This window comes from Oncorhynchus kisutch, linkage group LG5 (genome assembly GCF_002021735.2).
Source record: "Oncorhynchus kisutch isolate 150728-3 linkage group LG5, Okis_V2, whole genome shotgun sequence".
Lineage (NCBI taxonomy): Eukaryota > Metazoa > Chordata > Actinopteri > Salmoniformes > Salmonidae > Oncorhynchus > Oncorhynchus kisutch.
The window spans coordinates 36,786,270-36,808,834 of NC_034178.2; the positions used below are offsets into that span (position 1 = coordinate 36,786,270).

The 22,565-nt window shown below is 44.3% G+C and overlaps 1 protein-coding gene across 1 annotated transcript in view; it reads left to right on the forward strand.

The window, feature by feature from the left end:
• LOC109890190 (chemokine-like protein TAFA-4) overlaps positions 1 to 22,565 on the forward strand; it is a 60,712-nt gene that overhangs the window by 10,443 nt on the left and 27,704 nt on the right. Inside the window, exons 2-3 of the mRNA XM_020482165.2 lie at positions 815 to 969; positions 1,111 to 1,226. Of these exons, the coding sequence (XP_020337754.1) occupies positions 1,112 to 1,226 (115 nt within the window). The 5' untranslated portion in view covers positions 815 to 969; position 1,111. The remainder of the gene's footprint in view (positions 1 to 814; positions 970 to 1,110; positions 1,227 to 22,565) is intronic.

Below are 22,565 nucleotides of genomic sequence, written 5' to 3' on the forward strand. Positions count from 1 at the left end.
TTAAACTTAAGGTTAGGGTTAAGTTAAGGGTTAGGGTTAGGGTTAAGTATAGGTATAGGTTATGGAAAATAAAATCAACTGTTATTTCCCCACAAGGATAGTAAAACATGGTGTGTACAGATACTGGCATGTGGGAGGCTGTCACTCAGCTGTAATTAGAGGTAGTCTCCTACTGTCCTCCAGTACCATCTGAATGTACCCAACCAACAGTCTGCATTTTTTGTGTGCCTGTGTTTGTTTTGGCTTGTTTGATCTGACTGTTTGAATCGGTTCCTGCATCTATTAATGATGATGTGTTTTTGGTGTGTACTGTATGAATGCAAGTGTGTATATTCTTGTTTGGTGAGTGTGTATGGGATTCTCTGTGCTTTTGTCTGCTTCTTATGTGTACATTAGTTACTGTGTCTGTGATATTCTGATTTTGTATGTGGCGTGATGCTCTCTCTCTCTCTCTCTGTTTCTCTCTCTGTTCTCTCTCTCTCTCTCTCTCTCTCTCTCTCTCTCTCTCTCTCTTTGTGTGTGTGGTGTATTTCTCTCTGTGTGTGAGTGTGTGTGTTTGTGTGGTGTGTTTGAGCTCACTGCCTGCCTCTCTGCTGGATTCTTCTCTCTGAAGCTATGTGTGATGTAGAGGGGATCACGTAGAGCCTGGGGGTAGGTTAGCCCACTGTAAACAATGAATCTGTGACAGAACCCTGGCCCTCACATCTCCTCTCCAGCATGGTCTTTAGAGAGGGTTAGGGGACACACACACACAAGGGCCACTAGGGGCCACCTTAGGGAATCTCCCTCTGACCGCCCCCCTCTGTTTCCCCAGGGGCCGTCGCTGTGTGAGAGGAGGAAAAGGAGGTGCAGGGGAAAGAGGAAGAGAAGGAGGACGTGTGTGCAGTCATGACATTGACCCTCGTCCCATAGAGCATCCTGCTCCGATCAAGACTGACCAGAAAGGAGAAGGACAGACAGGACAAGAAGGTAAGACTGGTTCTATTTCATTGTCTCCTCCTTTTTGAAGACACCTCTCCTCTCTTTCCTTTCAAATACTTTTTTTTTTACCCCCCCTCTCTCCCTGTCACTCTGTCTCCCTGCCTCTCTTTCTCCCTGTCTATCTCTCAGGATGAAGCTGTGGGGGAGGTCAGCTTGGCCTTTGCAGGTGGCCCTCCTTGTTGCCGTGGTGATGTTCTGTGGTCGCCAGGTGTCTGCTGGCAGCCGTAACCATCGGGGACAGACAGGTACAGTAGGCCCTGCTCTCGCCCTAAACCCCACATGAGGTTAATTAGATTTTCACTGATGCCACATGTGTGCTATGAGTCTGTCATTAAGCATGCCTCCTCAGTGACACTTCATTTGTCCCCATGACAGCACACTGGGACCTAGGACCTGTTTTTGAGGCTTGCGTACTAACACCACTTCATTGGATAACACAGCCCACAGCAAATAGCATTTTAACTGTCATCTGCCAACTATCAGAAATTAGTGAGTTTGTGATCTGAGATCCATTCAGGGTAGATAGACGGTGAGGCTATAATTCCTACACCATTTCCCTTTGCTTGACTCATAGATGGTTTAGTGCTACTGTAGGACATACATGTATAGACTTGTAGTGATGCCTGCCTTAGTAGGAGAGTGTGAAAACTGGCCCAGTAATAAGTATATTAATATGCATGACTTAAACTGGCCCAGTAATATGTTCTCCTCCCAGAACTGACCCCACCCACCCTATTTCCATTATCACTCCCCTCAGAGAGAGACCCTGGCCAGGGCTAAAACATGTCCGCCACCCAACACTAATTGACACCCACAAGCTAAGGCGCTGTGATTTGCATAATTCATTACCATGGTTCCCCTCGTGGCCACAAAAGTGACCAACACAACCCCATCAATATTTCAGAATGCCAGGAGGTCGCCATGGGGACAGTAATGCTGAGTCATAGCCTCCCGCGGCATGCCCGGTCCCAACTCCCTCCTAGCACCCTACACCTCCCTCAGGGTCACTGTTTCTCACTTAATTAGGACTATTTCCTTAATTATCCCTTGCCATTTTTTCTCTCTTCCTCAAGTTTTTGCCTGGGATCCAAGGTAACCTTTAGCTGGCATAGAAATGCCACCAGCATCTAGTGCCGGTGACTGATGCAGGCGCTGGCGAGGCAGTGTTTTTGGCGTCAGGGCGAGCACAGCGCTAATTGCAGTCCCAGTCTGTTGTGAAGGTCAGATGGGGTCTTCTCTCCCCTCTGAATTCGCACGTTGCTTTTCTTTCCCCAACAACAGCAGCCAGAAGACTCAGTTCCTACACTGCAGCAATTCGTTAGAGCTTTTCTACTAATTGGGGGAAGTTTAGGACTTGTTTGCTGTTATGCTGCATGTAATACAGCAAGGAATTTTAAGGGAGAAAAATAATTGGTCTGGCCTACAGCAAATAGTATTTTCACTGTCATCTGCAATGCATTTGTTTCCCTCTGTTTTTCACTTAGTTTCACTGTTCCGTTATTTATAGTATTATACGCTGTGCCGTTTCTTCTGGTTCCATGTCCTGTCCTATCACATGTGGCCACATGGTGGCTCCAGAGGTGAAAAAATACCTCACTGAAGTGATGCTGTTTTTTCCCTTAGGCTCATTTACACAATGTCATCCACAGTGGCACTCTGTTACTTAGAAGGTGCTCACCAGGAAACAGTAACACACAGGAAGGGAGAGACTAAATCTCATCCATCCATAGAGGGAAGCTTTGACTGACACTTGTCAGGAAGAATAGATAGGAAACATAGCAGCAGCTTTTTCTCTTGTTTCCTGTTAATGTTCGCAGGGCGATGAAAGACAGCCGTTTGGGGGCAGAATAGTCTTAATATTTTGTCTGTATAATGTCCCAGGATCCGTGTGTACATTCACCATAACTCACAAATAAAACCATGATCTGTGAATACATTGAAATGTTTCACAAACAAAACTATGATCTGTGAATATGTCAAAATATTTATTTAAAATAAAAAATGAAATATCACATTTACAGTATTCAGACCCTTTATTCAGTACTTTGTTGAACCACCTTTGGCAGCGATTACAGCCTTGAGTCTTCTTGGGTATGATGATACAAGCTTGGCACACCTGTATTTGGGGAGATTCTCCCATTTTTCTCAGCAGATCCTCTCAAGCTCTGTCAGGTTGAATGGGGAACGTCGCTGCACAGCTATTTACAGGTCTCTCCGGAGATGTTCGATCAGGTACAAGTCTGGGCTCTGGCTGGGCCACTCAAGGACATTCAGAGACTTGTCACGAAGCCACTCCTGCGTTGTTTTGGCTGTGTGCTTAGGGTCGTTGTCCTGTTGGAAGGTGAACCTTCACCCCCAGTCTGAGGTCCTGAGCGCTCTGGAGCAGGATTTCATCAAGGATCTCTCTGTAGTTTGCTCCGTTAATCTTTTCTTCGATCCTGACTAGTCCCCCAGTCCCTGCCGCTGAAAAACATCCCTGCAGTATGATGCTGCCACCACCACACTTCACCGTAGGGATGGTGCCAGGTTTCTTCCAGATGTGATGCTTGGCATTCAGGCCAAATAATTCAATCTTGGTTTCATCAGAGCAGAGAAACTTGTTTCTCATGGTCAGAGTCCTTTAGGTGTCTTTGGGCAAACTCCAAGCAGGCTTTCATTAGCCTTTTACTGAGGAGTGGCTTGTGTCTGGTCACTCTACCATAAAGGCCTGATTGGGGTGCTGCAGAGATGGTTGTCCTTCTCAAAGGTTTTGCCATCTCCACAGAGGAACTCTGGAGTTCTGTCAGAGTGACAATCGGGTTCTTTGTCACCTCCCTGACCAATGCCCTTCTCTCAATACCCTTCCCTGCTCAGTTTGGCCGGGCGGCCAGCTTTAGGAAGATTCTTGGTGGTTCCAAACTTCTCCCATTGTGTTCTTGGGGACCTTCAATGGTACACTTCCCCAGATCTGTGCCCCGACACAATCCTGTCTCGGAGCTCTACGGACAATTTCTTCAACCTCATGGATTGGTTTTTGCTTTGACATGCAGTGTCAGCTGTGGTACCTGATATAGACAGGTGTGTGCTTTCCAGATCACGTCCAATCTATTTAGTTTACCACCGGAAGGATTACTATCAAGGATGATCAATGGAAACAGGATGCACCTAAGCTAAATTTCGAGTCTCATTGGACAGGGTCTGAATACTTATGTAAATGTAATCTTTTTTTTTTGTTGTTGTAATACATTTGCAAACATTTCTAAAAACCTGTTTTTGCTTTGTCGTTATGGGGTATTGTGTGTAGATTGAAAATATTTAATACATTTTAGATTGAGGCTGTGAAGTAACAAAATGTGGAATATTCAGGTGGTCTGAATACTTTCCGAATGCACAACTTTGCTATTTTTTTGTATGAGAAATGTATTCTGAATGTAATCGTTTAGGCCTGGGCATAGCACTATTACAGCAACCACTTTAGTTGTTAATGATCTTGTCAATGCTTTACACACTAAAATCAAATGTGCTGCTTTGTTTGTGGACGTGTCAAAAGCTTTTGATTTTGTTGCATCATGTTGTTTTATTGAATAAGTTGTCCTCGATAGGCCTGAGTTCTGATGCCTCTTCATGGTTTCATGAATATCTTAGTAACAGAACAAAGGCCATCGTGACTGAAATACAGTGCCTTGCGAAAGTATTCGGCCCCCTTGAACTTTGCGACCTTTTGCCACATTTCAGGCTTCAAACATAAAGATATAAAACTGTATTTTTTTGTGAAGAATCAACAACAAGTGGGACACAATCATGAAGTGGAACGACATTTATTGGATATTTCAAACCTTTTTAACAAATCAAAAACGGAAAAATTGGGCGTGCAAAATTATTCAGCCCCCTTAACTTAATACTTTGTAGCGCCACCTTTTGCTGCGATTACAGCTGTACGTCGCTTGGGGTATGTCTCTATCAGTTTTGCACATCAAGAGACTGAAATCTTTTCCCATTCCTCCTTGCAAAACAGCTCGAGCTCAGTGAGGTTGGATGGAGAGCATTTGTGAACAGCAGTTTTCAGTTCTTTCCACAGATTCTCGATTGGATTCAGGTCTGGACTTTGACTTGGCCATTCTAACACCTGGATATGTTTATTTTTGAACCATTCCATTGTAGATTTTGCTTTATGTTTTGGATCATTGTCTTGTTGGAAGACAAATCTCCGTCCCAGTCTCAGGTCTTTTGCAGACTCCATCAGGTTTTCTTCCAGAATGGTCCTGTATTTGGCTCCAACCATCTTCCCATCAATTTTAACCATCTTCCCTGTCCCTGCTGAAGAAAAGCAGGCCCAAACCATGATGCTGCCACCACCATGTTTGACAGTGGGGATGGTGTGTTCAGGGTGATGCGCTGTGTTGCTTTTACGCCAAACATAACGTTTTGCATTGTTGCCAAAAAGTTCAATTTTGGTTTCATCTGACCAGAGCACCTTCTTCCACATGTTTGGTGTGTCTCCCAGGTGGCTTGTGGCAAACTTTAAACAACACTTTTTATGGATATCTTTAAGAAATGGCTTTCTTCTTACCACTCTTCCATAAAGGCCAGATTTGTGCAATATACGACTGATTGTTGTCCTATGGACAGAGTCTCCCACCTCAGCTGTAGATCTCTGCAGTTCATCCAGAGTGATCATGGGCCTCTTGGCTGCATCTCTGATCAGTCTTCTCCTTGTATGAGCTGAAAGTTTAGAGGGACGGCCAGGTCTTGGTAGATTTGCAGTGGTCTGATACTCCTTCCATTTCAATATTATCGCTTGCACAGTGCTCCTTGGGATGTTTAAAGCTTGGGAAATCTTTTTGTATCCAAATCCGGCTTTAAACATCTTCACAACAGTATCTCGGACCTGCCTGGTGTGTTCCTTGTTCTTCATGATGCTCTCTGCGCTTTTAACGGACGTATATACATATGAGATAAGTAATGCAAGATATGTAAACATTATTAAAGTGGCATTAATAAAGTGACTAATATTCAATTTATTAAAGTGGCACATGATTTCAAATCTGAATGTAGGCAGCAGTCTTTCTGTGCTAGTGGTGGCTGTTTAACAGTCTGCTGGCCTTGAGATAGAATCTGTTTTTCAGCCTCTCGGTCCATGCTTTGTTAAACCTGTACTGACCTCGCCTTCTGGATGGTAGCGAGGTGAACAGGCAGTGGCTCGGTTGGTTGTTGTCCTTGATGATCTTTATGGCCTTCCTGTGACATCGGGTGCTGTAGGTGTCCTGGAGGGCAGGTAGTTTGCCCCCGGTGAGGCCTTGCACAGACCGCACCACCCTCTGGAGAGCCCTGCAGTTGTGGGCGGTGCAGTTGCCGTACCACACTGTGATACAGACCGACAGGGTGCTCTCAATTGTGCATCTGTAAAAGTTTGTGAGGGTTTTAGGTGACAAGCCAAATTTCTTCAGCCTCTTGAGGTTGAAGAAGCGATGTTGTGCCTTCTTCACTATACTGTCTGTGTGGGTGGACCATTTCAGTTTGTCAGTGATGTGTTCGCAGAGGAACGTAAAACTTTCCACCTTGTCCACTGCTGTCCCATTTATGTGTATAGGGGGGTTGCTCCCTCTGCCGTTTCCTAAAGTCTACGATCATCTCCTTTGTTTTGTTGACATTGAGTGAGAGGTTATTTTCCTGACACCACACTCTGAGATCCCTCATCTCCTCCCTGTAGGCTGTCTCGTTGTTATTGGTAATTAATTTTTATTTATTTTATTTTATTTATTTTACCTTTATTTAACCAGGTAGGCAAGTTGAGAACAAGTTCTCATTTACAATTGCGACCTGGCCAAGATAAAGCAAAGCAGTTCGACAGATAAAACGACACAGAGTTACACATGGAGTAAAAACAAACATACAGTCAATAATGCAGTATAAACAAGTCTATATACAATGTGAGCAAATGAGGTGAGAAGGGAGGTAAAGGCAAAAAAGGCCAAGATGGCAAAGTAAATACAATATAGCAAGTAAAATACTGGAATGGTAGTTTTGCAATGGAAGAATGTGCAAAGTAGAAATAAAAAAATAATGGGGTGCAAAGGAGCAAAATAAATAAATAAATAAAAATTAAATACAGTTGGGAAAGAGGTAGTTGTTTGGGCTAAATTATAGGTGGGCTATGTACAGGTGCAGTAATCTGTGAGCTGCTCTGACAGTTGGTGCTTAAAGCTAGTGAGGGAGATAAGTGTTTCCAGTTTCAGAGATTTTTGTAGTTCGTTCCAGTCATTGGCAGCAGAGAACTGGAAGGAGAGGCGGCCAAAGAAAGAATTGGTTTTGGGGGTGACTAGAGAGATATACCTGCTGGAGCGTGTGCTACAGGTGGGAGATGCTATGGTGACCAGCGAGCTGAGATAAGGGGGGACTTTACCTAGCAGGGTCTTGTAGATGACATGGAGCCAGTGGGTTTGGCGACGAGTATGAAGCCAGGGCCAGCCAACGAGAGCGTACAGGTCGCAATGGTGGGTAGTATATGGGGCTTTGGTGATAAAACGGATTGCACTGTGATAGACTGCATCCAATTTGTTAAGTAGGGTATTGGAGGCTATTTTGTAAATGACATCGCCAAAGTCGAGGATTGGTAGGATGGTCAGTTTTACAAGGGTATGTTTGGCAGCATGAGTGAAGGATGCTTTGTTGCGAAATAGGAAGCCAATTCTAGATTTAACTTTGGATTGGAGATGTTTGATATGGGTCTGGAAGGAGAGTTTACAATCTAACCAGACACCTAAGTATTTGTAGTTGTCCACGTATTCTAAGTCAGAGCCGTCCAGAGTAGTGATGTTGGACAGGCGGGTAGGTGCAGGCAGCGATCGGTTGAAGAGCATGCATTTAGTTTTACTTGCATTCAAGAGCAATTGGAGGCCACGGAAGGAGAGTTGTATGGCATTGAAGCTTGCCTGGAGGGTTGTTAACACAGTGTCCAGAGAAGGGCCGGAAGTATACAGAATGGTGTCGTCTGCGTAGAGGTGGATCAGGGACTCACCAGCAGCAAGAGCGACCTCATTGATGTATACAGAGAAGAGAGTCGGTCCAAGAATTGAACCCTGTGGCACCCCCATAGAGACTGCCAGAGGTCCGGACAGCAGACCCTCCGATTTGACACACTGAACTCTATCAGAGAAGTAGTTGGTGAACCAGGCGAGGCAATCATTTGAGAAACCAAGGCTGTCGAGTCTGCCGATGAGGATATGGTGATTGACAGAGTCGAAAGCCTTGGCCAGATCAATGAATACGGCTGCACAGTAATGTTTCTTATCGATGGCGGTTAAGATATCGTTTAGGACCTTGAGCGTGGCTGAGGTGCACCCATGACCAGCTCTGAAACCAGATTGCATAGCAGAGAAGGTATGGTGAGATTCGAAATGGTCGGTAATCTGTTTGTTGACTTGGCTTTCGAAGACCTTAGAAAGGCACGGTAGGATAGATATAGGTCTGTAGCAGTTTGGGTCAAGAGTGTCCCCCCCTTTGAAGAGGGGGATGACCGCAGCTGCTTTCCAATCTTTGGGAATCTCAGACGACACGAAAGAGAGGTTGAACAGGCTAGTAATAGGGGTGGCAACAATTTCGGCAGATAATTTTAGAAAGAAAGGGTCCAGATTGTCTAGCCCGGCTGATTTGTAGGGGTCCAGATTTTGCAGCTCTTTCAGAACATCAGCTGAATGGATTTGGGAGAAGGAGAAATGGGGAAGGCTTGGGCGAGTTGCTGTTGGGGGTGCAGTGCTGTTGTCCGGGGTAGGAGTAGCCAGGTGGAAAGCATGGCCAGCCGTAGAAAAATGCTTATTGAAATTCTCAATTATGGTGGATTTATCAGTGGTGACAGTGTTTCCTATCTTCAGTGCAGTGGGCAGCTGGGAGGAGGTGTTCTTATTCTCCATGGACTTTACAGTGTCCCAGAACTTTTTTGAGTTAGTGTTGCAGGAAGCAAATTTCTGCTTGAAAAAGCTAGCCTTGGCTTTTCTAACTGCCTGTGTATAATGATTTCTAGCTTCCCTGAACAGCTGCATATCACGGGGGCTGTTCGATGCTAATGCAGAACGCCATAGGATGTTTTTGTGTTGGTTAAGGGCAGTCAGGTCTGGGGAGAACCAAGGGCTATATCTGTTCCTGGTTCTAAATTTCTTGAATGGGGCATGTTTATTTAGGATGGTTAGGAAGGCATTTTTTAAAAATATCCAGGCATCCTCTACTGACGGCATGAGATCAATATCCTTCCAGGATACCCCGGCCAGGTCGATTAGAAAGGCCTGCTCGCAGAAGTGTTTCAGGGAGCGTTTTACAGTGATGAGTGGCGGTCGTTTGACCGCTGACCCATTACGGATGCAGGCAATGAGGCAGTGATCGCTGAGATCTTGGTTGAAGACAGCAGAGGTGTATTTAGAGGGGAAGTTGGTTAGGATGATATCTATGAGGGTGCCCGTGTTTAAGGTTTTGGGGAGGTACCTGGTAGGTTCATTGATAATTTGTGTGAGATTGAGGGCATCAAGTTTAGATTGTAGGATGGCTGGGGTGTTAAGCATGTTCCAGTTTAGGTCGCCTAGCAGCACGAACTCTGAAGATAGATGGGGGGCAATCAGTTCACATATGGTGTCCAGAGCACAGCTGGGGGCAGAGGGTGGTCTATAGCAGGCGGCAACGGTGAGAGACTTGTTTTTAGAGAGGTGGATTTTTAAAAGTAGAAGTTCAAATTGTTTGGGTACAGACCTGGATAGTAGGACAGAACTCTGCAGGCTATCTTTGCAGTAGATTGCAACACCGCCCCCTTTGGCAGTTCTATCTTGTCTGAAAATGTTGTAGTTTGGAATTAAAATGTCAGAGTTTTTGGTGGTCTTCCTAAGCCAGGATTCAGACACAGCTAGAACATCCGGGTTGGCAGAGTGTGCTAAAGCAGTGAATAGAACAAACTTAGGGAGGAGGCTTCTAATGTTAACATGCATGAAACCAAGGCTATTACGGTTACAGAAGTCGTCAAAAGAGAGCGCCTGGGGAATAGGAGTGGAGCTAGGCACTGCAGGGCCTGGATTCACCTCTACATCGCCAGAGGAACATAGGAGGAGTAGAATAAGGGTACGGCTAAAAGCTATGAGAATTGGTCGTCTAGAACGTCTGGAACATAGAGTAAAAGGAGGTTTCTGGGGGCGATAAAATAGCATCAAGGTATAATGTACAGACAAATGTATGGTAGGATGTGAATACAGTGGAGGTAAACCTAGGTATTGAGTGATGAAGAGAGAGATATTGTCTCTAGAAACATCGTTGAAACCAGGAGATGTCATTGCATGTGTGGGTGGTGGAACTAATAGGTTGGATAAGGTATAGTGAGCAGGACTAGAGGCTCTACAGTGAAATAAGCCAATAAACACTAACCAGAACAGAAATGGACAAGACATATTGACATTAAGGAGAGGCATGCTTAGTCGAGTGATCAAAAGGGTCCGGTGAGTGGAGAGGTTGGTTGGTGATTTAGACAGCTAGCCAGGGCATCGGTAGCAAGCTAGCATAGGATGGAGGTCTGTTGTTAGCTACCTCTTGCGTTCCGTCAGTAGATTAGTGGGGTTCCGTGTGGTAGAGGGGATTAATCCAAATCACACAACAACAACAAAAATAAAAACAATAGATATAGTTATAGAGGCCCAAGAAGAAAACATAATGATAATAATAAAAAATAAAAAAATAAAAATATATATTAAAAAAAAATGGTCCGATTGTCTATTCAGATAGCAGCCGGTAAGACAGCTAACGGTTAGCAGGCCGCAGATGGGCGTTCAGGTAACGTCGCGACGGAGGAGCCAGCCGAATAACTCCTTCGGGTAGATAACGTCGGCAGTCCAGTTGTGAAGGCCCGGTGGGGCTCCGCGAAAGCAGTAAAACGGGTCCGGATAGGTGACTGCAGCCCAGGTGTGATTGATGGAACTCAGGAGTGATTGACGGAGCTTGCTAGCTCCGGAATAATTGATGTTTGCTCCGGAATCGACGAAGGCCGATAGTCACACGGATAGCAGCTAGCTAGCTGTGAGATCCGGGTATGAATGTCCAGAGAGCAGTCGAAATCCAGGGACATGGAGAGAAAAATTGGTCCGGTATGTTCCGTTCCGAGCCGCGCTGCGCCGTACAGAACTGGCGATAGATTTTCGAGCTAAAGGATAGCTGATGACCACAAACCGTGGTTAGCTGAATACTAACGATTTGCCAGTAAAGGAGCTAACTAGCTTCTGAACTAGCTTCTGGATTAGCTTCTGGCTAGTTTCAGGCTAGCTTCTTGGAGTTTCTGGCTAGCTTCTTGGAGGATTACAGATCTGAGGTAAATAATACTTTTTTATAAATATACATTGGTGAGGCGGGTTGCAGGAGAGTGTTTTGAAGATGAGTTGATGGAAAATAAAAATAAAATGTATGTGAAAAAGTTGTAAATATATATATATACAGGACACGACAAGACGAGGACAAAAGACGTCTGAACTGCTATGCCACCTTGGTTTTGCCTACTACTGTTGGGTCATCTGCAAACTTGATGATTGAGTTGGAGGCATGCATGGCCATGCAGTCATGGGTGAACAGGGAGTACAAGTGGGGCTGAGCACACACCCTTGTGGGGCCCTAGTGTTGAGGATGAGCGAAGTGGAGATGTAGTTTCCTACCTTCACCACCTGGAGGCGGCCCGTCAGGAAGTCCAGGACCCAATTGCACAGGGTGGGGTTGAGACCCATGGCCTCAAACTTAGCTTGGAGGGTACTATGGTGTTGAATGGTGAACTATGGTCAATGAACAGCATTCTTATAAAGGTATTCCTCTTGTCCAGATGGGATAGGGCAGTGTGATGGCGATTGCATCATCTGTGGACCTGTTGGGGCGGTAAGCAAATTGAATTTGGTCTAGGGTGACAGGTCAGGTGGAAGTGATATGATCCTTGACTTGTCTCTCAAGGAACTTCATGATGAAAGAAGTGAGTGCTACGGGGCGATAGTCATTTAGTTCAGTTACCTTTGCATTCTTGGGTACAGGAACAATGGTGGCCATCTTGAAGCATGTGGGTACAGCAGACTGGGATAGGGAGAGATTGAATATGTCCGTAAACACACCACCCAGCTGGTCTGCGCATGCTCTGAGGACCCAGCTAGGGATGCAATCTGGGCCGGCAACCTCGCGAGGGTTAACACATTTAAATGTCTTACTCACGTCGGCCACGGAGAAGGAGAGCCCACAGTGCTTGTTAGTGGGCTGCGTCGGTGACACTGTATTATCCTCAAAGCAGGCAAAGAAGGTGTTTAATTTGTCTGGAAACAAGACGTCAGTGTCCGTGATGTGGCTGGTTTTCCTTTTGTAGCCCGTGATTGTCTATAGACCCTGCCACATACATCTCGTGCCGTTGATTTGCAGTTTTTTTTGTATGATTGCCTTGCAGAGGGAATAACTACAATGTTTGTATTTGGATATATTCCCAGTCACCTTTCCATGGTTAAATACTGTGGTTTGCGCTTTCAGTTTTGCAATGGCAGTCAAGCATCCAAGCTAACTGGCTAACATTGGCTTGCTTTTTAGCTACTTCCAGACACAAATGTGAGAACACCCCACTCTGACCATTTTACGCTCCCTAGCTGAGCTGGTTAGGCTGTTTTCATGTTATCCACAGCATTAGTGACTGTAACTGTGCTGCTGGCTACATTTTAACACTGGTCATATTCAACGGATGTTGAGCATTCGTAAATTCATCAGTTATTCTGCGCTCTTGCACACTCAGACGAGAGTGCTCAGGAATCAGAGTAGATTGCCAGACTGAATTTACGAATGCACCCGAAATGGTTACTTGCATAGTGGAGTCTTTTGTAATGACATGTAGCTAACTAGCTAGGTAAACAATGAACCATAATCCCAACTCATAATGTTACTATCCTGCATGAATCTGCAGGTAGCTAACCAGCCAGGTTCAATTTTAGCTGGCTAACATTAGGCTGTAACTAGAAAAGCAAATGGCTCTGAGATACAAATAATAAGATCATACACGTAATGGTATCTAGCAAGCCAACAGCTAACGTTACCTAGCTGGATAACAGTGCACTTCAACCTGAAATGAAAATTACTTTCTGTCAAAATTAGAAATGTGTAAGTGTGTCTAGCTAGACTATCTTACCCGTGCTCTGAAATCAGAGTAAATAGCCAGAGCGAATTTACCAGTTATGTCTATCAACAGTTGATGCAGTGACATTCTATTGAAATGGTTACTTGCATAGTGGAGTCTTTTATTAATATTAACTTCTTGCGTCGAGCAATCCCGTATCCGGGAGCGTAATCATAGCCTCAAGCTCATTACCATAACGCAATGTTAACTATTCATGAAAATCTCAAATCAAATCAAATCAAATTTATTTATATAGCTCTTCGTACATCAGCTGATATCTCGAAGTGCTGTACAGAAACCCAGCCTAAAACCCCAAACAGCAAGCAATGCAGGTGTAGAAGCACGGTGGCTAGGAAAAACTCCCTAGAAAGGCCAAAACCTAGGAAGAAACCTAGAGAGGAACCAGGCTATGTGGGGTGGCCAGTCCTCTTCTGGCTGTGCCGGGTGGAGATTATAACAGAACATGGCCAAGATGTTCAAATGTTCATAAATGACCAGCATGTTCGAATAATAAGAAGGCAGAACAGTTGAAACTGGAGCAGCAGCACGGCCAGCTGGACTGGGGACAGCAAGGAGTCATCATGTCAGGTAATCCTGGGGCATGGTCCTAGGGCTCAGGTCCTCCAAGAGAGAGAAAGAAAGAGAGAAGGAGAGAATTAGAGAATGCACACTTAGATTCACACAGGACACCGAATAGGACAGGAGAAGTACTCCAGATATCACAAACTGACCCTAGCCCCCCGACACATAAACTACTGCAGCATAAATACTGGAGGCTGAGACAGGAGGGGTCAGGAGACACTGTGGACCCATCCAAATGAAATGAAATAAATATATTCACTCACAAGTTTAGCCTTTTGTTAACAACACTGTCACCTCAGATTTTCAAAATATGCTTTTCAACCATAGCTACACATGCATTTGTGTAAGAGTATTGATAGCTAGCATAGCATTAAGCCTAGCATTCAGTAGGCAACATTTTCACAAGAAAAGCATTCAAATAAAATAATTTACCTTTGAAGAACTTCGGATGTTTTCAATGAGGAGACTCTCAGTTAGATAGCAAATGTTAATTTTTCCCAAAAAGATTATTTGTGTAGGAGAAATCGCTCCGTTTTGTTCATCACGTTTGGCTAAGAAAAAACCCAGACAATTCAGTCATTACAACGGCAAACTTTTTTCCAAATTAACTCCATAATATCGACAGAAACATGGCAAACGTTATTTAGAATCAAACCTCAAGGTGTTTTTCACATATCTATTCGATGATAAATCATTCATGGCAGTTGGGTTTCTCCTCGGAAGCAAATGGAAAAATACACGCAGCTGGAGATTACGCAATAATTGCGACAGAGGACACCAAATGAGCACATGGTAGATGTAGTGTAAAATGGTCAATCTTCCAATGATATGCCTACAATTACGTCACAATGCTGCAGACACCTTGGGGAAACGACAGAAAGTGTAAGCTCATTCCTGGCGCATTCACAGCCATATAAGGAGACATTGGAACAAAGCGCCTTCAAAATCTGGCGCACTTCCTGTTTGAAATTTCATCTTGGTTTCACCTGTAGCATCAGTTCTGTGGCACTCACAGATAATATCTTTGCAGTTTTGGAAACGTCAGAGTGTTTTCTTTCCAAAGCTGTCAATTATATGCATAGTCGAGCATCTTTTCGTGACAAAATATCTTGTTTAAAACAGGAACGTTTTTTATCCAAAAATTAAAAGAGCGCCCCCTATATCGAAGAAGTTAAGACATATAGTTAGCTAGCTAAACAATGAACCATAACCCAACACATGACGTTACTACCCTGCATGAATCTGCAGATAGCTAACCAGGCAGGTTCAATGTTAGCTAGCTAACATTAGACTATAACTAGCAATGCAAATGGCTCTGATATAATGTTAGCTAGCAAGCCAGCCAGCTAACATTAGCTAGCTAACAGTACACTTCAACTTGAAATGAAATCACTTTCTGTCACAATTTGAAATGTGTAGCTATCTAAAAATCGCATTTTGATTAAACTGCACTCCTGTGTGACCCGCGACTGCTCTCAAACTGCTCTCCTGTGTGACTGCTCTCCTGTGTTTCCAGAAATGAGTCACACTTATCAAAGTGCAGCTGCCTCTGCTCTTAAACACTTGGATGCTGTTTATCATAGCTCCCTTCGTTTTATCAAGGGAGACAATTTTATTACTCATCACTGACTTCTTTACCAAAAGGTTGGCTGGACCTCTTTGAAGTCCCCTAGATCACATTATTACGCTCTTTTTGTTTACAAAGCCCTGCTCCACAAACCTCCGACTTACCTAACCATCACTGTTAAGATTTAAAATGACAAGTTATTAAACCCCTTCACAGGGTTGGACATTCCGGGAGACTCCTTTGGTGTCTAGTTAGGTAAATCAGCCTTTAATTTCCTTGCACCTTACGTGTGGAATGATCTACAATACACCTGGAAATAGGAGGAATTGATGCCTCTAGGGCAGTTGTTCCCAAACATTTATAGTCCTGTACCCTTTCAAACATTCAACCTCCAGCTGTGTACCCATTCTAGCACCAGGGTAAGCGTACTCTCAAATGTTGTTTTTTTGCCATCATTGTAAGCCTACTACACACACACACTATACAATACATTAATTAAACATAAGAAGGAGTGTGAGATTTTGTCACAACCCGGCTCGTGGGGGAAGTGACAAAGAGCTCTTATAGGACCAGGGCACAAATAACAATACAATAATAATCAATCAGTTAGCTCTTTATTTAGCCTTCTTACATATAAAACCTTATTTGTTCAACAAAGATTGTGAATAACTCACCACAGGTTCATGAGAAGGGTGTGCTTGAAGTGATGCACATACCTCTGCAATGTTGGGTTGTATTGGAGAGAGTCTCAGTCTTAAATCATTTTCCACACACAGTCTGTGCCTGTATTTAGTTTTCATGCTAGTGAGGGCCGAGAATCCACTTTCACATAGGTATGTGGTTAAAAAGGGCATCAGTGTCTTAAAGGCGCGATTTGCCAAGGCAAGAAACTCTGAGTGCAGCCCAATCCAGATATCTGTCAGTGGCTTCTGAAAAAATGTAACTTTCACATAAACGCTTGTTGCAATTTGGATGAGGCTCTCTTGTTCAGATATCTGTAAGTGGACTGGAGGCAGGGCATGAAAGGGATAACAAATCCAGTTGTTTGTGTCGTCCGTTTCGGGAAAGTACCTGCGTAATTGCTCACCCAGCTCACTCAGGTGTTTCGCTATATCACATTTGACATGGTCCGTAAGCTTGAGTTCATTTGCACATAAAATATCATGCAATGATGGAAAGACCTGTGTGTTGTCCTTATTAATGCAGACAGAAAAGAGCTCCAACTTCTTAAAAGTGGAACATGAATTGCATCATTCAAGTCATGAGTGAAGTTGTTTGGTTTATTGTTCCCTGGCCACTCTCTGAAAGTCAACCTCAGAGTTTCGTCAGCAACACATTACAACTGTGGTTAGGGATTCACCATTGCAGAATTTTCCAGCTGAAAAATTATCTCAAAATTCCGTAAACAAAGATTAGAGATCCACACCCAGATTTTGAGGCTGAAATGTACATTCCACAGTTGTAGATGTTAGGAATTTAGGAATATTTGCACACAAATCATTCTACATTTGTTTAAATTGCTGATTTATTTGTGAGCTATGTTGAATAAATATACAGCTGAATATATATACAGATCATGTTTTTTTCTTAAATAGATAGACATATTCACAGATCATGGTTTTATTAGTAGAACATTTGAACCTATTCACAGATAATGGTTGTCTTAGTGAAATCTTTTGATATATTCACAGATCACGGTTAACGTGGTAAACGTACACATGGATCGTGGGACATTATACTGATAAAACATTGAGACTATTCTCCCCTCAGACAGTCAGGGCCGAGTCGCCGTCTTTGTTCGCTCACAGTAATGGTCTCTATGCACCAACAACAGTATCTGCTTGTGTGGTACTTTGGCCTTCTGGGTGTTCAATGCACTGAAAATACACAGGTGCACGCAAACACACACACACAAACACAGACACACACAAACTTTTAGTCCTCTATGGCCCATCAAACAAACTCTTGCACTGCACATATAGGTCAGTGCAGGTCTCTCAGGCTGAAAACCAATTTGTGTTGTGTGTGCTGTTTTGGGGTCTTGATCAAGCTAAACATTAAGTTTAAGGACATAGAGAAGCCAAATCATCCACCCACCTGCCGGTGCTCTTAAATGTTTTTTTTTCCTGGGGGTTCACCTTATTAAAACAAAGAACTGAGAACACAGTGGACTTTGTCATCTTCGCTAATCACTTTAAACAGGACATGTAGGGCAGCTACACTGTTCCCTGACATCATTATGGTCCTCCCACTGGGTAAGAGCATCTCTCCTCTCCTCTCCTGAACCTTAGGTTAAGGCCCCACCTTATTAAAGTCCATTAGCCCATAACTGGAGATATACTGTACACCTTTCTGCAAGGTCACTTTCAGCAGACCAGACCCTCACTCCAATAATGTCTGATCCTCTAAGTAAAGATGCATCACAATCACTCTAAACAGATGCTGTTGGAACATACATATTGGTAATAACAGTGACTATCCCCTCGTATAAGCGGGACTAAAATATCACGTGTGTGAACGTAACCGCGTGTGACCATGTGCGTGTACGTGTGTGAGAGGGTGTGTTTTTTCCTCCTTGACAAACACTGATTTGCTGTCACAGTGAGTGGGTTTTATTGGGGATAGATTTGTGTATAAATGAGGTCTCTGCATAGGACCACTCAGCCGTACAAACAACCTGTGAAATTAGAATAAATCTGTGGATGGGGCCTGATCTGGGCCTGTGAAACACAGATAATGTCAGCCTGATTGATGGGCTGTGCAGTATAGGACCGTCACAACTGAGCTGGAGAGAGATTGGAGAGGAAGAGTGGTAATGCAGGATAAGAAGGTAGGGAGTGGGGGAGAGGAAGGTAGGGTGTGGTGGGAGTGGGAGTGGGGGAGAGGAAGGTAGGGTGTGGTGGGAGTGGAGGAGAGGAAGGTAGGGTGTGGTGGGAGTGGGGGAGAGGAAGGTAGGGTGTGGTGGGAGTGGGGGAGAGGAAGGTAGGGTGTGGTGGGAGTGGGGGAGAGGAAGGTAGGGTGTGGTGGGAGTGGGGGAGAGGAAGTGAGAGTAGGGTTGAGAATGGGGATCAATGGGTAGATGGAAAACAGGAGAGATGGTAGAGATGGTTAGAGGTGTGGAAGAGGAGGATGTGGATGTGACGGGGGAATGGGGAAGATAATAGCATTTACTCTAACAGGGTTAGTTCATATGGAAGACAAGGTAAACGTGTGAGGCAGTGGAGCCATGTTGTGATGTTCCTCCATTTTACAGGAGAAAATATATCTAGACCTGTTCTGTTTATCGAAAACAAGATTTGTTTTCGTAGTCATTCTGATTTTATGAATTAAAATCCTTATCATTTCAATTCTGTAATTTTCTTGGATGGAACTGCAGTCTGTGTCTGTCCCTGGAATTGACTGAACTCCCTTAGACAGATATAGCAAATGTCTGGCCTTCCATTGCAGACATGCTTGTCAGTTATTGACAGGGTAAGGACAGGCTTTTTGATAAATTGCACATGGTCTGGGCCACTTCTGTCTGTCAGAATACATCAGTTGACTGGCTGCTCAATCAGTTCAAGTTAGAGCTGCTTAGTTTGCCGCCCAGAAAACGCTTGCTTGGCTGCCACAGGAATAGAACCAAATAGCCATGCTTGAAATGTATTTTTCTTTCAGCCTGAGCTGAGGTTTATTACATTAAGACTGCCATAACACCACTTTGTGTAAAATGGCGCTGGAGAAGAAGGCAGACGTTCAATGTGTCCCCAGCCAATTGTGTTTTTTTGTTTGTTTATTTGCGTTGTTTGTAACTTATTTTTTGACTTATTTTGTACATAATGTTGCTGCTATCATCTCTTCTGTCTGAAAATAACTTCCAGACATCAGGACTGCGATTACTCACCACAGATTAGCAGAATCCTTTTTTTCCTTTCATGACTCTGACAAGTCCGACGAGAAGGATAAACTGCTTACTCGGGAATAGGCCCCGATCCCCGTGATCTTGTTGAAGAGGAGGTGGAAAAAGAGGGGCCGAAGGTTGGGCCGCCTTCTAAGAATTCATAGGCGATCTAATAAATCCCCACTTCCATCCGTTCTGCTAGCAAATGTGCAATCTTTGGAGAATAAAATCAACGAGTTACGCGGAAGATTAAACGACCAACAGGACATTAAAAACTGTAACATCTTATGCTTCACGGAATCATGGCTGAACGACGACAACATCAACATACAGTTGGCTGGTTATACGATGTACTGGCAGTATAGAACAGCGGCGTCTGGAAAGGCAAGGGGCGGTGGTCTATGTATATTTGTAAACAACAGCTGGTGGATGATATCTAAGGAAGTCTCGAGCTATTGCTCGCTTGAGGTAGAGTATAGAATGATAAGCTGTAGACCACACTAGCTACCGAGATAGTTTTCATCTGTATTCTTTGTAGCTGTTTACATACCACTACAGAGAGGCATTACTAAGACAGCATTGAATGAGCTGTATTCTGTCATAAGCAAATAAGAAAACACTCACCCAGAAGAAGCGCTCCTAGTAGCCGGGGACTTTAATGCAGGGAAACTTATATCTGTTTTACCAAATTTCTATCAGCATGTTAAATGTGCAACACGAGGAAAAAGACCTCTGGACCACCTATTCTCCACACACAGAGATGCGTACAAAGCTCTCCCTCGCCCTCCATTTGGAAAATCTGACCATAATTATATCCTCCTGATTCCTGCTTACAAGCAAAAGTTAATACAGGAAGCACAAGTGACTAGATCGATAAAAAAGTGGTCAGATGAAGCAGATGCTAAGCTACAGGACCTTTGCTAGCATAGACTGGAATATGTTCCGGGATTCCTCCGATGGCATTGCAGAGTACACCACAGTCATTGGCTTCATCAATAAGTGCATCAATGAAGTTGTCCCCACAGTGACCATATGTACATAGCCCAACCAGAAGCCATGGATTACAGGCAGCATCTGCACTGAGCTTTAAACCGGAAGCTTATAAGAAATCCCGCTATGCCCTCCGACCATCAAACAGGCAAAGAGTCAATACAGGACTAAGATCGAATCATACTACACTGGCTTTGATGCTAGTCAGATGTGGCAGGGCTTGCAAAACATTACAGACTACAAAAGGAAGCACAGCCAAGAGCTGCCCAGTAACACGAGCCTACCTGACAAACCAAACAACGTCTGTACTCACTTCGAGGCAAATAACACTGAAACATGCATGAGAGCACCAGCTGTTCTGGTGATCACGCTCTCCTCAGCCGATGTGAGCAAGACCTAATGGGCCACCCCCAGGTGGTAAGGGTAGGTAACAACACATCCGCACGCTGATCCTCAACACAGGGGCCCCTCAGGCGTAAGTGCTCAGTCCACTCCTGTACTCCCTGTTCATTTATGACTACACGGCCAGGCACGATTCTAACACCATCATTACGTTTGCCAATGACACAACAGTGGTAGCCCTAATCACCGACAACGATGAGACAGCCTATAGGGAGGAGGTCAGAGACCTGGCCGTGTGGTGCCAGGACAACAACCTCTTCCTCAACGTGATCAAGACACATGAGATGATTGTGGACTGTAGGAAAAAGAGGACCGAGCATACCCCCATTCTCATCTACGGGGTTGCTGTGGAGCAGGTTGAGAGCTTCAAGTTCCTTGGTGTCCACATCACCAACAAACTAACATGGTCCAAGCACACCAGTCGTGAAGAGGGCACGACAAAACCTATTCTCCCTCAGGGGACTGAAAAGATTTGGCATGGGTCCGCAGATCCTCAAAAGGTTCTACAGCCGCACCATCAAGAGCATCTTGATGAGGGTAGTGCGTAGTGCGTACGACCCAGTAGAGAGGGTAGTGCGTATGGCCCAGTACATCACTGGGGCCAAGTTTCCTGCCATCCAGGACCTCTATTCCAGGCGGTGTCAGAGGAAGGCCCTAAAAATGGTCAAAGTCTCCAGTCACCCTAGTCATAGACTGTTCTCTTTGCTGCCGCACGGCAAGAGGTACCGGAGCACCAAGTCTAGGTCCAAGAGCTTCTGCCCCCAAGTCATAAGACTCCTGAACATCTAGTCAACAGGCTACCCAGACTATTTGCATTGCCCCTTTCCCCCTTTACACCATTGCTACTCTCTGTTGGCATCTATGCATAGTCACTTTAATAACTCTACCTACATGTACATATTACTTCAACTAATCGGTGCCCCCGCATATTGACTCTATATCGGTACCTCCCTGTATATATAGTCTCGCTATTGTTATTTTACTGCTGCTCTTTAATAACTTTTTACTTTGATCTCTTACTCTTATCCATAATGTTTTTAAACGGCATTGTTGGTTAGGGGCCCGTAAGTAAGCATTTCACTGTAAGGTCTACACCTGTTGTATTCGGCGCATGTGACTAATACAATTTGATTTGATTTGAACAAGATGGTTGAAGCAGAGTGCTTCAATACTGCTGTGATACTCTGCTGTGATACTGCTGTGATATTGCTGTGATACTGCTGTGATATTGCTGTGATACTGCTGTGATACTGCTGTGATACTGCTGTGATACTGCTGTGATATTGCTGTGATACTGCTGTGATACTGCTGTGATATTGCTGTGATATTGCTGTGATACTGCTGTGATACTCTGCTGTGATACTGCTGTGATATTGCTGTGATACTGCTGTGATATTGCTGTGATACTGCTGTGATACTGCTGTGATACTGCTGTGATACTGCTGTGATATTGCTGTGATACTGCTGTGATATTGCTGTGATACTGCTGTGATACTGCTGTGATATTGCTGTGATACTGCTGTGATACTCTGCTGTGATACTGCTGTGATACTGCTGTGACTTCTCTGACTCAAGCCACTATCCCAGAATCATCCTTATAGATCAGGGACGGTCAAGACAAGAGGTTACTTTACAGTTACCGATCATCAAAAGATATGCATGCATTATGGAATGCTCTACTTTGTCTCTATACACTGGGTAACACTCAGAAATTCAGGTTGACTTGTCGGATGTAGACTCGTCCAGTATAGATTGGTGGATGAGGAAAACACTGTAGAGAGAAAAATGAATGGATTAAAGAAGAGAGACGGAGAGAGATGCTGCTCTGACCCTGTGACCTCATTATGCCACCAGGAGACAGCAGGCTCTTTGTTCTCCTTTCTGCCTATGACAGATCCCCCCGCCCCTGCCTCCCCAGCTCCCTGCATCACACACACACACATGCGCAGACACACACACACACACACATGCACATGTGCATGCACACATGCACACGCACACATGGTCTCCCTCTCTCTCTGTTTCATTTTGCTTGT